The 16,158-nt window shown below is 40.3% G+C and overlaps 1 protein-coding gene across 2 annotated transcripts in view; it reads right to left on the reverse strand.

The window, feature by feature from the left end:
- Positions 1–55: 55 nt before the first annotated feature.
- The window catches only part of sema4d (sema domain, immunoglobulin domain (Ig), transmembrane domain (TM) and short cytoplasmic domain, (semaphorin) 4D), a 77,593-nt gene continuing 61,490 nt past the window's right edge, over positions 56–16,158 (reverse strand). For both annotated transcript variants that reach the window (XM_066710816.1, XM_066710815.1), the window contains 3 exons: positions 12,464–12,676; positions 9,458–9,549; positions 56–1,269 (listed from right to left, as the gene is read on the reverse strand). In XM_066710816.1, coding sequence (XP_066566913.1) covers positions 1,240–1,269; positions 9,458–9,549; positions 12,464–12,676 — 335 coding nt within the window. In that variant the 3' untranslated portion in view covers positions 56–1,239. The remainder of the gene's footprint in view (positions 1,270–9,457; positions 9,550–12,463; positions 12,677–16,158) is intronic.

The following is a 16,158-nucleotide window of genomic DNA, read 5'->3' on the forward strand; positions in this document are numbered from 1 at the left end:
CTGAGATTTGCTACTGACAAAATATAATGACTATAGAAAGCTACACATACACAAATAGGATGGAATATTTAGTCAAGTTCTTGGTTTCAAAATACAGAAGTGAAACTCACAAAATCATATGATAAGAGGAAGACTCAAAAAGTAGACTGATATTTATCGATATTTAACTGAGCTTTGTATGCAACAAGATCAAAGGCCCAAATCTACCAGTAAGGAACAAAATCTGGTATTAAACAGTGTAAATGTGATTTGATAGGATTTAAGTTTCAATTTTATTGCTACAAAACACTGTCCAATAGACAGCATGAAAATTTGGTTTAAGAAACAAGGGTAGACAATGGTTTATAATTCCATCAATACAGGTAGTATGACATTGCCCTTAATGGCAGAAAATTAACTACTTCCCCATATTCAAATCATGTTGACTACAGGCTCCAGGAATACATAACCTTAAGATAAACAAGGACGAACATGGTTTAAATGTTGTGACATACAGAAGCAGAAGCAATGGTTTTATAACCGTAATATTGTTTGACAGCTGTTTTGCTTTGGTTGTTCCAAAATTGTAATTGTGTGTTTGTTTTATTCAGAAAATAAATAAATAAATAAATAAAATACATTTTTAATGAGTTGAGGTTGTACATAAGCTTAGGTGACACTCTGTTCATGTCCACTCTTCTTTGAATGGAGAATGTCATCCTGGGATTCAAAAAGTATTTGAAGTTAAAACTATAAAATCATGGCTCATAGGTCTTTTTAAGGTTTCATCAGGATAATTAGACATTTGGGTAAACATTTTAAGAAAGGCTTTTGATCCAGTGCAGGATTTGAACTTATTTTTCTTTAGTAAAAAATATATATAAAGGAACAAGAACTGGAGAGTAGTGCAAACGGATCAACAGCAGTAAAGACCATGTACTGAACAGTATTCTGCAACCGTCTGCATCCAGTCTCATGTGTTACAGAAGCTCCTTGTGCAACATTTTCTTTTATGTTCAGTTATTCCCAAGTATTTCAAGAATCAAGATGGAAGAAAACACAGCTTTCCAGTCTTCTGACCAGCTATGCAAGTGAAGCCATCTTAAACAAGAGCACAACACAGGCACTGGTGCACGATCAAATGCATGCTCCCGGAAGGCACTTCACATCGGTTGAGTGTTAATCAAAAGGGTTTTAACAGCTTCAGCTTGGCAAGTGATTTAAAGCATTACTCAGGTGCTGCAGAATTCTTTGGAAACACTAAAGAACATCATTTTGGTCACAGCTTTCCTAAAAGGAAGAAATAAAAAAATAAAAAAGTTATTCAATTGTATAATTTCTCACCTTTGCACACAGGCAGTAAACATAAGTCAGGCACCATCCATACATACTGTACTATACCATCCATAAACCAATTAACTGAAAAGTGCAGAGTTTGTTTAAGAAAATGGTGCATCTATAGGCTTAAGTTGAAGTACCTGCACTCACTCTGTTCGGTTTGTAAACTTTCTTGAAGTGGATGGTACTGAACCATGAATAAAAGCATAGCCATCCATCACTGTTAACACCTCATATGCCTGATAGTCATAACCTCCATAAATTGTATCATTTGTTCAGTATAACAAAAAAGTGATGCAATTTTTCATTTTTTGTGTTTGTCTACTTTCACACTGAATTTGTGTTTAGATTAACTTCCTTCTCTTCTCCCTTCATTTTATATGGACTTCAACATCTATTTAATTTAAACTTACTAATTATATTATATATATATATATATACGGGGAGGGGCAATGCATTTTTTTTTATTCCTGTATGCATTACCTGGTGTTATTCATTCTATATATATTAATAATGTTACACATTTACAGCTCCCCATTTATTACCGTAGTATTTTAAACTCTATATAATGCTCAATCATTAATGCAATACCTTTATTTGAAAATGGCACATCAGTGCCACAAAATGTCTAATATAATATAAATTAGCTATGTCAGACCTATTGCCAAGTACAACTAAAAGTATGTGACTACAAGTACTTTGTTGAAGGCTGAGTAGGTGTAAAGGTTTAAGTAGGTTTTTATCTAATGTACTCGAATACAAGTACAATTACTTTCAACAGTACTCGAGTGCAAGTACATTTTAACTATATTAGTATACATTATGAAAATGTAATTTTATAATATTAAGTTGAACATTATATTTGAAAATATAATCATGACTGAATTAACTCCATATACAACTTTTAAATAAGTAAACAATTTGAACACACAAATAATCCTGAAAACACAAAAATAAATTGAGAACATGAAAAGAAAAAGGAACACAAAGGAAATAGATGTTTGGCAAGTGTTGATGCGACGTACACTACTTGTGCCCTACCCAGAAGTACAATATTTTCCCCCCATAAAACATGGCCTGAATAAGATTTAATGTCAGAATTTGTGTATAAATGTAGGTACCTTAAAGGTTCTGACATTATTTAAAATGTTATTCACACCATGTTGCATGGTGGAAGAGACTATACTTTCTTCTATGCAGAGTACAACTAGTATGCATTGCGGGAACACTTGCTGAGAGGAACACTGTAAGATGCATTTAAGTGCACTTGGTACTGTCCTTCAGCAATTGGGCCATATATATATATATATATATATATATATATATACATACACACACTCACCTAAAGGATTATTAGGAACACCATACTAATACTGTGTTTGACCCCCTTTCGCCTTCAGAACTGCCTTAATTCTACGTGGCATTGATTCAACAAGGTGCTGAAAGCATTCTTTAGAAATGTTGGCCCATATTGATAGGATAGCATCTTGCAGTTGATGGAGATTCGTGGGATGCACATCCAGGGCACGAAGCTCCCGTTCCACCACATCCCAAAGATGCTCTATTGGGTTGAGATCTGGTGACTGTGGGGGCCAGTTTAGTACAGTGAACTCATTGTCATGTTCAAGAAACCAATTTGAAATGATTCAACCTTTGTGACATGGTGCATTATCCTGCTGGAAGTAGCCATCAGAGGATGGGTACATGGTGGTCATAAAGGGATGGACATGGTCAGAAACAATGCTCAGGTAGGCCGTGGCATTTAAACGATGCCCAATTGGCACTAAGGGGCCTAAAGTGTGCCAAGAAAACATCCCCCACACCATTACACCACCACCACCAGCCTGCACAGTGGTAACAAGGCATGATGGATCCATGTTCTCATTCTGTTTATGCCAAATTCTGACTCTACCATCTGAATGTCTCAACAGAAATCGAGACTCATCAGACCAGGCAACATTTTTCCAGTCTTCAACTGTCCAATTTTGGTGAGCTTGTGCAAATTGTAGCCTCTTTTTCCTATTTGTAGTGGAGATGAGTGGTACCCGGTGGGGTCTTCTGCTGTTGTAGCCCATCCGCCTCAAGGTTGTACGTGTTGTGGCTTCACAAATGCTTTGCTGCATACCTCGGTTGTAACGAGTGGTTATTTCAGTCAAAGTTGCTCTTCTATCAGCTTGAATCAGTCGGCCCATTCTCCTCTGACCTCTAGCATCAACAAGGCATTTTCGCCCACAGGACTGCCGCATACTGGATGTTTTTCCCTTTTCACACCATTCTTTGTAAACCCTAGAAATGGTTGTGCGTGAAAATCCCAGTAACTGAGCAGATTGTGAAATACTCAGACCGGCCCGTCTGGCACCAACAACCATGCCACGCTCAAAATTGCTTAAATCACCTTTCTTTCCCATTCAGACATTCAGTTTGGAGTTCAGGAGATTGTCTTGACCAGGACCACACCCCTAAATGCATTGAAGCAACTGCCATGTGATTGGTTGGTTAGATAATTGCATTAATGAGAAATTGAACAGGTGTTCCTAATAATCCTTTAGGTGAGTGTATATATATATATATATATATATATATATATATATATATATATATATATATATATATATATATATATATATATACACACACACACACACACACACACACACACAGCTCTGGAAAAAATTAAGTTGACCCAGTTGACCTCAATTTTGGATCAAGATAGCAAGAGGAAATGATCTAAGTGACTTTGATAGAGGGGTTATTATTGGGGCACGAATGCCAGGAGCTTCAGTCACACAGACGCTCAACTTTGACTGTTGGTCCAGAGGCTCTGTTATGCTGTGGGGGGCATTTTCCTGGCATGGTTTGGGTCCCCTTAGAGGGAAGGGTCACTGCAAATCATTACAAAGTTATTCTGAGTGATCACCTTTATCCTATGGTGACACATTTCTATCCTGATGGGAGTGGTCTCTTCCAGGATGACAATGCCCCCATCCACAGGGCATGAGGGTCACTGAATGGTTTGATGAGTATGAAAATGATGTGAATCATATGCTATGGTCTTCACAGTCACCAGATCTCAACCCAATTTAACACCTATGGGAGAGTTTGGACCGACATTTTAGACATCAAATGTCATCAAAACACCAAATGAGGGAATATCTTTTGGAAGAACGGTGTTCCATCCCTCCAGTAGAGTTCAGAATCTCGTAGAATCTGTGCTGTTCTGGCGGCTCGTGGTGGCCCAACACCTTACTGAGACACTTTATGTTGGTAGGGAACACTTCAATCACACATCAGATCTCGAAATATATTAAAGATCAAAATCTTTACTGTACATTGTGTAATTCGTTGAGAACAAAATGACGTAACAACGGTTAATGGAAACCAAAATCACGAACCGATTGAGGGCTGGATTCAAACTCACACTGAAAATCTAAGTAAACTATTGAAATCACAGGCTGTTCCAACTTGTCTGAATTTTATCACGGCAACTCATAATGCGACTCAGTAGTATGTATGGCCCCCACATGCCTGTATGCACTCCTGACAATGTCTGGGCATGCCCCTGATGAGACGGGGGATGGTGTCCTGGGGGATCTCCTCCCAGACCTGGATCAGGGCATCAGTGAGCTCCTGGACAGTCTGTGGCGCTACTTGGTGGCGTTGGATGCACCGATACATAACGTCCCAGAGGTTCTCAATTGGATTCAGGTCTGGGGAACGTGAGAGCCAGTCAATGGCATCAATGCCTTCGTCATCCAGGAACTGCCTACACTCTCTGGCCACATGAGGCCGGGCATTGTCCTGCACCAGGAGGAACCCAGGGCCCACTGCACCAGCATAAGGTCTGATGATGGGTCTGAGGATTTCATCCCGGTACCTAACAGCAGTCAGGGTACCGTTGGCTAGCACGTGGAGGTCTGTGCGACCCTCCAAGGATATGCCTCCCCAGACCATCACTGACCCACCGCCAAACTGGTCATGCTGGATGATGTTGCAGGCAGCATAACGTTCACCATGGCGTCTCCAGACTCTTTCACGTCTGTCACATGTGCTCAGTGTGAACCTGCTCTCACCTGTGAAGAGAACAGGGCGCCAATGGCGGACCTGTCAATTCTGGTGTTCTCTGGCGAATGCCAATCGAGCTGCACGGTGCTGGGCTGTGAGCACAGGTCCCACTAGAGGATGTCGGGCACTCATGCCACCCTCATGGAGTCTGTTTCTGACAGTTTGGTCAGAAACATGCACACCAGTAGCCCGCTGGGGGTCATTTTGTAGGGCTCTGGCAGTGCTCCTCCTGTTCCTCCTCGCACAAAGGAGCAGATACCAGTCCTGCTGCTGGGTTCATGCCCTTCTACAGCACTGTCCAGCTCTATTCGTGTAACGGCCCATCTCTCAGTATCTCCTCCATGCTCTTGAGACTGTACTGGGAGACACAGCAATGGATGTGTATGGATGTGTATGGATGTGCCATCCTGGAGGAGCTGGACTACCTGTGCAACCTGAATGGGCTGCAGGTACCGCCTCATGCTACCAGAAGTGACAAGGACACTGGCAAAATGCAAAACTAGAGAAGAATCAGTCAGGAAGGATAAGAAGAGCGCAATTGTCTGTAGCCACCACCTGCAAAACCATTCCCTTTTTGGGTGTTGTCTTGCTGTTGCCACTCCAGTGCACCTGTTGTCACTTTCATTTGCACCAAAACAGGTGACATTGATTCACAATCGCTTAGGCTTCCTAACTGGACAGTTTGATATGCCTGAAGTTTAATTGACTTGGTGTTATACTGTGATGATTACGTGTTCTTGTAATTGTTTTGAGCAGTATATATACACACACACACACACACACAAACACACATTATATGATATACATATATATACATATACAGTGAGGGAAAAAAGTATTTGATCCCCTGCTGATTTTGTACGTTTGCCCACTGACAAAGAAATGATCAGTCTATAATTTTAATGGTAGGTGTATTTTAACAGTGAGAGACAGAATAACAACAAAAAAATCCAGAAAAACGCATTTCAAAAAAGTTATAAATTGATTTGCATGTTAATGAGGGAAATAAGTATTTGATCCACTATCAATCAGCAAGATTTCTGGCTCCCAGGTGTCTTTTATACAGGTAACGAGCTGAGATTAGGAGCACTCAGTTAGGAGTGACAACAGTTGGTGCGATTATTCGCAAATGGAAGAAACACAAAATAACTGTCAGTCTCCCTCGGTCTGGGGCTCCATGCAAGATCTCACCTCGTGGAGTTTCAATGATCATGAGAACGGTGAGGAATCAGCACAGAACTACACGGGAGGATCTTGTTAATGATCTCAAGGCAGCTGGGACCATAGTCACCAAGAAAACAATTGGTAACACACTACGCCGTGAAGGACTGAAATCCTTCAGCGCCCGCAAGGTCCCCCTGCTCAAGAAAGCACATGTACAGGCCCGTCTGAAGTTTGCCAATGAACATCTGAATGATTCAGAGGAGAACTGGGTGAAAGTGTTGTGGTCAGATGATACCAAAATCAAGCTCTTTGGCATCAACTCAACAACCCGTGTTTGGAGGAGGAGGAATGACCCCAAGAACACCATCCCCACCGTCAAACATGGAGGTGGAAACGTTATGCTTTGGGGGTGTTTTTCTGCTAAGGGGACAGGACAACTGCACCGCATCAAAGGGACGATGGACGGGGCCATGTACTGTCAAATCTTGGGTGAGAACCTCCTTCCCTCAGCCAGGGCATTGAAAATGGGTCGTGGATGGGTATTCCAGCATGACAATGACCCAAAACACACAGCCAAGGCAACAAAGGAGTGGCTCAAGAAGAAGCACATTAAGGTCCTGGAGTGGCCTAGCCAGTCTCCAGACCTTAATCCCATAGAAAATCTGTGGAGGGAGCTGAAGGTTCGAGTTGCCAAACGTCAGCCTCGAAACCTTAATGACTTGGAGAGGATCTGCAAAGAGGAGTGGGACAAAATCCCTCCTGAGATGTGTGCAAACCTGGTGGCCAACTACAAGAAACGTCTGACCTCTGTAATTGCCAACAAGGGTTTTGCCACCAAGTACTAAGTCGAAGGGGTCAAATACTTATTTCCCTCATTAACATGCAAATCAATTGATAACTTTTTTGAAATGCGTTTTTCTGGATTTTTTTGTTATTCTGTCTCTCACTGTTAAAATACACCTACCATTAAAATCATAGACTGATCATTTCTTTGTCAGTGGGCAAACGTACAAAATCAGCAGGGGATCAAATACTTTTTAACCTCACTGTACATACACACATATATATATATATATATATATATATATATATATATATACACACACTCACCTAAAGGATTATTAGGAACACCTGTTCAATTTCTCATTAATGCATTTATCTAACCAACCAATCACATGGCAGTTGCTTCAATGCATTTAGGGGTGTGGTCCTGGTCAAGACAATCTCCTGAACTCCAAACTGAATGTCTGAATGGGAAACAAAGGTGATTTAAGCAATTCTGAGCGTGGCATGGTTGTTGGTGCCAGACGGGCCGGTCTGAGTATTTCACAATCTGCTCAGTTACTGGGATTTTCTCGCACAACCATTTCTAGGGTTTACAAAGAATGGTGTGAAAAGGGAAAAACATCCAGTATGCGGCAGTCCTGTGGGCGAAAATGCCTTGTTGATGCTAGAGGTCAGAGGAGAATGGGCCGACTGATTCAAGCTGATAGAAGAGCAACTTTGACTGAAATAACCACTCGTTACAACCGAGGTATGCAGCAAAGCATTTGTGAAGCCACAACACGTACAACCTTGAGGCGGATGGGCTACAACAGCAGAAGACCCCACCGGGTACCACTCATCTCCACTACAAATAGGAAAAAGAGGCTACAATTTGCACAAGCTCACCAAAATTGGACAGTTGAAGACTGGAAAAATGTTGCCTGGTCTGATGAGTCTCGATTTCTGTTGAGACATTCAGATGGTAGAGTCAGAATTTGGCGTAAACAGAATGAGAACATGGATCCATCATGCCTTGTTACCACTGTGCAGGCTGGTGGTGGTGGTGTAATGGTGTGGGGGATGTTTTCTTGGCACACTTTAGGCCCCTTAGTGCCAATTGGGCATCGTTTAAATGCCACGGCCTACCTGAGCATTGTTTCTGACCATGTCCATCCCTTTATGACCACCATGTACCCATCCTCTGATGGCTACTTCCAGCAGGATAATGCACCATGTCACAAAGGTTGAATCATTTCAAATTGGTTTCTTGAACATGACAATGAGTTCACTGTACTAAACTGGCCCCCACAGTCACCAGATCTCAACCCAATAGAGCATCTTTGGGATGTGGTGGAACGGGAGCTTCGTGCCCTGGATGTGCATCCCACAAATCTCCATCAACTGCAAGATGCTATCCTATCAATATGGGCCAACATTTCTAAAGAATGCTTTCAGCACCTTGTTGAATCAATGCCACGTAGAATTAAGGCAGTTCTGAAGGCATAAGGGGGTCAAACACAGTATTAGTATGGTGTTCCTAATAATCCTTTAGGTGAGTGTATATATACACACATATACACACACACACACACACACACACACTGTAATGGGGGAGCTTTGAGACCATCAATGTACAGAAGGTAGATATGTAAAAAGCTCATTTCAGACATACAATTCTGTTAGTATAACAGAGAAGTCTATTTATATTACAGTTTGTTTGTTTTTAAATAAACATTAAAACCATTATTGGTAAAACAGGTCCTTCAAAAGTAAAATGTGGTTTGAATGCCATGTTTTATGTGTGAGCAGAAAAACCCAAAGTGGAGTCTGGTGTCCAGGTGTCTACAGTAATGTTTCATGCATAAAAAAACAATTGGCTATTAAGGTGTAATACATTTTTTTAACAATCTTATGATTTATGTTTTAAGAAAAGCAGTTTAGATATATTCTTCAAATATGTCCTGTCAATATGAGTCAGTGGCTTTCAAGAGCAAGAAATGTTTGAAATCCTAATGATCTTAATTACATAGTTGAATTACTACTTGACAAAATTGACTGTGTGCCATACCACTGAATGCATTGCTGGTGGTGAAATTAATTTGCTTTATTGGCAAGGAAACCAATGTGCAAATATTTAATGAAAACATACCCAAGCCTGCTTCCAGTTCTGCAACAGTTTCTCATGGTCATTTAAAGCATTCCTCCATTGACTTAAGTCTTTTGATAGACCACCATCTGCAGCTGCAGATGAATAAGAAATATTATGATTTGGGGGTAAAACACAGTTAAAATCTACTAACAAAGCAAAGCATTAAACATCTAAAATTCCATGCAAATGCAAAATGTATGTTTATGAAAATAAAGTTAGTTTTAGTGCCATATTATAAATTACATTATAGTTTTATGATTCAGGCTCATATTACCTGTACATTCAGTCCTATTTTTATTCTAGCGTATATTTAACTACAATTATTTCAGAATTAAATCTTTTTTTTTTAATTGTCTAGGGGTATATATGAAGACCTAAGTATTGATAACCCTTTCTCTACCACTACTCACAAGGATGAAGCAGTGTTCAATTAAATTACTGTCAATGCTTAAAAAGTATGATTTTATAAACAATATTTATCAAATCAAATACATGACTGAATAACATGGTTTCTAAGTGAGGGTGCTGGTCTGAATGTGTGCATGCGTGCGTGCGTGCGTGCGTGTGTATATATATATATATGTATATATATACACACACACACACACACACACACACACACACACACACACACACACATACACCGATCAGCCATCACATTATGACCACTGACAGGTGAAGTGAATAACACTGATAATCACATTATCATGGCACCTGTCAGTGGGTGGGATATATTAGGCAGCAAGTGAACATTTTGTCCTCAAAGTTGATGCGTTAGAAGCAGGAAAAATGGGCAAGCGTAAGGATCTGAGCGATCTGAGTGACAAGGGCCAAATTGTGATGGCTAGACAACTGGGTCAGAGCATCTCCAAAACTGCAGCTCTTGTGAGGTGTTCCCGGTCTGCAGTGGTCAAAAGTGGTCCAAGGAAGGAAAAGCGGTGAACCGGTAACAGGGTCATGGGAGACCAAGGCTCATTGATGCACGTGGGGAGCGAAGGCTGGCCTGTGTGGTCCGATCTAACAGACGAGCTACTGTAGCTCAAATTGCTGAAAAAGTTAATGCTGGTTCTGATAGAAAGGTGTCAGAACACACAGTGCATCGCAGTTTGTTGCGTATGGGGCTGTGTAGCCGCAGACCAGTCAGGGTGCCCACGCTGACCCCTGTCCACAGCCGAAAGTGCCTACAATGGGCACGTGAGCATCAGAATTGGACCACGGAGCAATGGAGGAAGGTGGCCGGGTCTGATGAATCACGAGTTCAAGGTGTTGACTTGGCCTCCAAATTCCCCAGATCTCAATCCAATCGAGCATCTGTGGGATGTGCTGGACAAACAAGTCTGATCCATGAAGGCCCCACCTCGCAACTTACAGGACTTAAAGGATCTGCAGCTAATGTCTTGGTGCCAGATACCACAGCACACCTTCAGAAGTCTAGTGGAGTCCATGCCTCGATGGGTCAGGGCTGTTTTGGCAGCAAAAGGGGGACCTACACAATATTAGGCTGGTGGTCATAATGTTATGGCTGATTGGTGTATATACAGCACTGTGCAGAAGTTTTAGGCAAGCGTGAAAAAATGCTGTGAAGTAAGAATGCTTGCAAAAATAGACGTTAATAGCATTTAGTTAATTGATAAATATAATCTAAGTGAGTGAACATAAGAAAAATCTACATCAAATCCATATTTGGTATGACCACCCTTTGCCTTCAAAACAGCATCAGTTCTTCTAGGTACACTTTCACAAAGTGCAAAGGTGCTAATGATCATCAATTTAATATGTAGGTTGAAACACAATCATTAACTGAAACAGAAACAGCTGTGTAAGAGGAATAAAACTGGGTGACTGAGCACAGCAACAAGACACAAGGTAGTTATACTGCATCAGCAAGGTCTCTCACAGGCAGAAATTTCAGGGCAGACAGACAGGGGTTTCCAGATGTGCTGTCCAAGCTCTTTTGAAGAAGAACAAAGAAACGGGAAATGTTGAGGACCGTAGACGTAGTGGTCAGCCAAGGAAACTTACTGCAGCAGATGAAAGACACATCATGCTTATTTCCCTTCGAAATCGGAAGATGTCCAGCAGTGCCATCAGCTCAGAATTGGCAGAAAACAGTGGGACCCTGGTAACACCCATCTACTGTCCGGAGAAGTCTAGTTAGAAGTGGCCTTCATGGCAGACTTGCGGCCAAAAAGCCATACCTCCGACGTGGAAACAAGGCCAAGCGACTCAACTATGCATGAAAACACAGGAACTGGGGTGCGGAAAAATGGCAGCAGGTGCTCTGGACTGATGAGTCAAAATCTGAAATATTTGGCTGTAGCAGAAGGCAGTTTGTTCACTGAAGGGCTGGAGAGCAGCACACAAATGAGTGTCTGCAGGCAACAGTGAAGAATGGGTGGAGGTTCCTTGCAAGTTTGGGGCTGTATTTATGCAAATGGAGTTGGAGATTTGGTCAGAATTAATGGTCTCCTCACTGCTGAGAAGTACAGGCAGATACTTATCCATTATGCAATACCATCAGGCAGATATCTGATTGGCCCCAGATGTATTCTGCAGCATTACAACAACCCCAAACATACAGCGACAGTCATTAAGAACTATCTTCAGTGTAAAGAAGAACAAGGAGTCCTGGAAGTGATGGTATGGCCCCCACAGAGCCCTGATCTCAACATCATCGAGTCTGTCTGGGATTACATGAAGAGAGAGAAGCAACTGAGGCGCCTAAATCCACAGAAGAACTGTGGTTAGTTCTCCAAGATGTTTGGGAGAACCTACCTGCCAAGTTCCTTCAAAAATGGTGTGCAAGTGTACCTAGAAGAATTGATGCTGTTTTGAAGGCAAAGGGTGGTCACACCAGATATTGATTTGATGTAGATTTTCACTCACTTTGCATTTAGTTAATTGATAAATATAATCTATTAACATGACTATTTTTGAAAGCTATAAAAATATACACACACACACACACATATCACAAGAAAGAAAAAATATATTCTATTGTCCCACCTTTACTGTCCAATCTGATGAACACTTTGGCTGTGTCATTTCCTGTTCTGGAAGTGGCTGCACACTGATAGTGAGTGTCAGACCATAAGTGGTCCTCTCTCACCCAACTGCTCACAAGGACACTGCCATTCGTCAGTGTTAGCTTATGTTCTGTGACAGAGCTGTCTAACTGCTGTCCATTCACTTGCCACTGAATGCGGAGATCATGGGGACCTAAGAGACAAAAAGCATTTTACTACTTTCAAGGAAAATAAACAAAGAAAATTCTCTCACAAAATATATATACTAACTAGTCTAACATTAATACAGTCCTAATAGGTCAAGAATAAACCACTGATATTTAACAAAAGTATTTACATTAAGACAGTAAGTGCGTAATGAAAATGATTCCCATACCTCAATTGCCTTTCACCTCTGATATCACAGACTATAAAGTAGCTGCCTTTTCAGACATGTTGGCAGAATTAGAGGAATATTCTCACATTAGGTACAATAGTATGGTTTGTATTTGTCGACGTCAGCTTAAGTTAATACAGGTTTTTCTTGCTCTGAATCCCCACATTAACACTGCAGGGTGCTTTTAAAATGAGTTGTCCCATTCAAACAACTGTGTAGTGAAAACTGTGCACCATGCAACAGTGGAGTTTGGTGTATAGAAGCTGTGAGACCGTTAGAAACAGGGCCTTCCCGGTGATCCCCATATAGCTTCACATAGCTGTCATGTCCTTCCACACATGTACAATACACAAGCAAGCTACTCTCTTGTGTGTTCCTCCTGGTCTCATTTTTATGTACATGAATTTTATTGTTCCCCATGAAAATATGATATAGTTTTAATACACCAACTAACTTCATGAGCATCCCACATATTGCTTTCTACATCTTATTGGAAGAGATGCATAGTATTTGTAGCCTTTATTTTAGATTAAGGGTCTCACACCCATTAACCAGAGATGGTCTCAGTTTTGGTCCTCTTTTTGAATGCCATTCATTCTTGCATTCACGTAAGGAATGAGAACTGTTCACAGAATCACTAGATGAATTTGGCACTGTTCTCTGCCTCCAACAGACTACAAATGACATTTAAGACGAATCTATTATAAATATTTTTTTGGTTTCCGACAAGTTGGATTAGGAACGACCATGTTTTATGGAACATTTAAATTATAAAATGCTTTCATTACTCATATCTAATGTTCTAATTTAGATATTTATTATATCCTATACAGTCTATATCCTACACTATTACAGAACTGTCATATCTTTAGTGGTGTGATATAAGACCTGTAGCTCCAGTTTCCTTGGGGTAACTAAGACAGACAACTATGGGACACTAAGAATGAAACTAAAACTTTGTTAAAAAAAAACATTTTGAAAAGTGTGAAATTGAACTTAGTTCATCTAACCTGCATGCAAAACATATCTGAGTGAAGACACCGCAACAGATACATCAACCTATACAATCTGAAAAGCACACAAAATGACTTCCAAATCAATATCTGGGAGTTGATTTATTGTCTTCACTCCTCCCCTCTGTCATGTTACACAGTCAACCTTATTGACACTGAACAGCTGTATTAAATATGAGTTTTAATTCCAGACTTTTTTTTAAAGGTTCTCAGATTTCATCTTGTAAAAAAAAAAAAAAAAAAAAAAAAAAATTGATACTTCCTCACAGGAGTAAATTAAAATTGCTAGGATAGTCAGTCACAAAACAGGTGTGTGAAATTATGATTCAATACATTCAATTACACTGAGGTGGATAAGCTTAATATTAATACATATTACAATTATAAAAGATTTAATTAGGCCCACAAAGTGAGAGACAGAAAGGATCCCCATGGTAACATGAATGACTAAAAACACGAACATCTGAGGTATTACACATTTACACGTCTAATCTTGTTTTAAAAATCTGTCCCCTTTTACTTTCTCAGTTTAGTCTTTAACTTGTTCTGGTCATCAAGTTAAGCTTTTTAGCTTGGTCATGGTTACTTGTGAGAATATATATATATACACTCACCTAAAGGATTATTAGGAACACCATACTAATACTGTGTTTGACCCCCTTTCGCCCTCAGAACTGCCTTAATTCTACGTGGCATTGATTCAACAAGGTGCTGAAAGCATTCTGTAGAAATGTTGGCCCATATTGATAGGATAGCATCTTGCAGTTGATGGAGATTTGTGGGATGCACATCCAGGGCACGAAGCTCCCGTTCCACCACATCCCAAAGATGCTCTATTGGGTTGAGATCTGGTGACTGTGGGGGCCAGTTTAGTACAGTGAACTCATTGTCATGTTCAAGAAACCAATTTGAAATGATTCAACCTTTGTGACATGGTGCATTATCCTGCTGGAAGTAGCCATCAGAGGATGGGTACATGGTGGTCATAAAGGGATGGACATGGTCAGAAACAATGCTTAGGTAGGCCGTGGCATTTAAACGATGCCCAATTGGCACTAAGGGGCCTAAAGTGTGCCAAGAAAACATCCCCCACACCATTACACCACCACCACCAGCCTGCACAGTGGTAACAAGGCATGATGGATCCATGTTCTCATTCTGTTTACGCCAAATTCTGACTCTACCATCTGAATGTCTCAACAGAAATCGAGACTCATCAGACCAGGCAACATTTTTCCAGTCTTCAACTGTCCAATTTTGGTGAGCTTGTGCAAATTGTAGCCTCTTTTTCCCATTTGTAGTGGAGATGAGTGGTACCCGGTGGGGTCTTCTGCTGTTGTAGCCCATCCGCCTCAAGGTTGTACGTGTTGTGGCTTCACAAATGCTTTGCTGCATACCTCGGTTGTAACGAGTGGTTATTTCAGTCAAAGTTGCTCTTCTATCAGCTTGAATCAGTCGGCCCATTCTCCTCTGACCTCTAGCATCAACAAGGCATTTTCGCCCACAGGACTGCCGCATACTGGATGTTTTTCCCTTTTCACACCATTCTTTGTAAACCCTAGAAATGGTTGTGCGAGAAAATCCCAGTAACTGAGCAGATTGTGAAATACTCAGACCGGCCCGTCTGGCACCAACAACCATGCCACGCTCAAAATTGCTTAAATCACCTTTCTTTCCCATTCAGACATTCAGTTTGGAGTTCAGGAGATTGTCTTGACCAGGACCACACCCCTAAATGCATTGAAGCAACTGCCATGTGATTGGTTGGTTAGATAATTGCATTAATGAGAAATTGAACAGGTGTTCCTAATAATCCTTTAGGTGAGTGTATATATATATATATATATATATATATATATATATATATATATATATATATATATATATATATATATATATATATATATATACACACGCATACAAAAAAAAACAAGTATTAGGATATACAATAATTATCTTTGTATTTAACAGCAATAAAAAAAAAACTATTCTTTAAAGTTTGTTTATATTCAATGTAATTGCTGGTTTTAATGCAGTTAATAATTTTCAAAGGAAGTATGCATTTTTCAGCAGTATTTCAGCAATTGTTCTATTGACACAATCAAATACAAATAATCTTACCTATTAAATGCCAACTAACACAGGCATTAAAAAATAAAGTTCCATAATCTAAAATTATGTTTATGATTAGCACAAAAATGTATTATAGAAACCTTTTCTATCTATGTGTACATTTACAAAAATAAATACATAGTGCCAGGTTTTGGTTTGACAGATGATTCTTAG

Source organism: Amia ocellicauda, chromosome 8 (genome assembly GCF_036373705.1).
Source record: "Amia ocellicauda isolate fAmiCal2 chromosome 8, fAmiCal2.hap1, whole genome shotgun sequence".
Classification (NCBI taxonomy): Eukaryota; Metazoa; Chordata; class Actinopteri; order Amiiformes; family Amiidae; genus Amia; species Amia ocellicauda.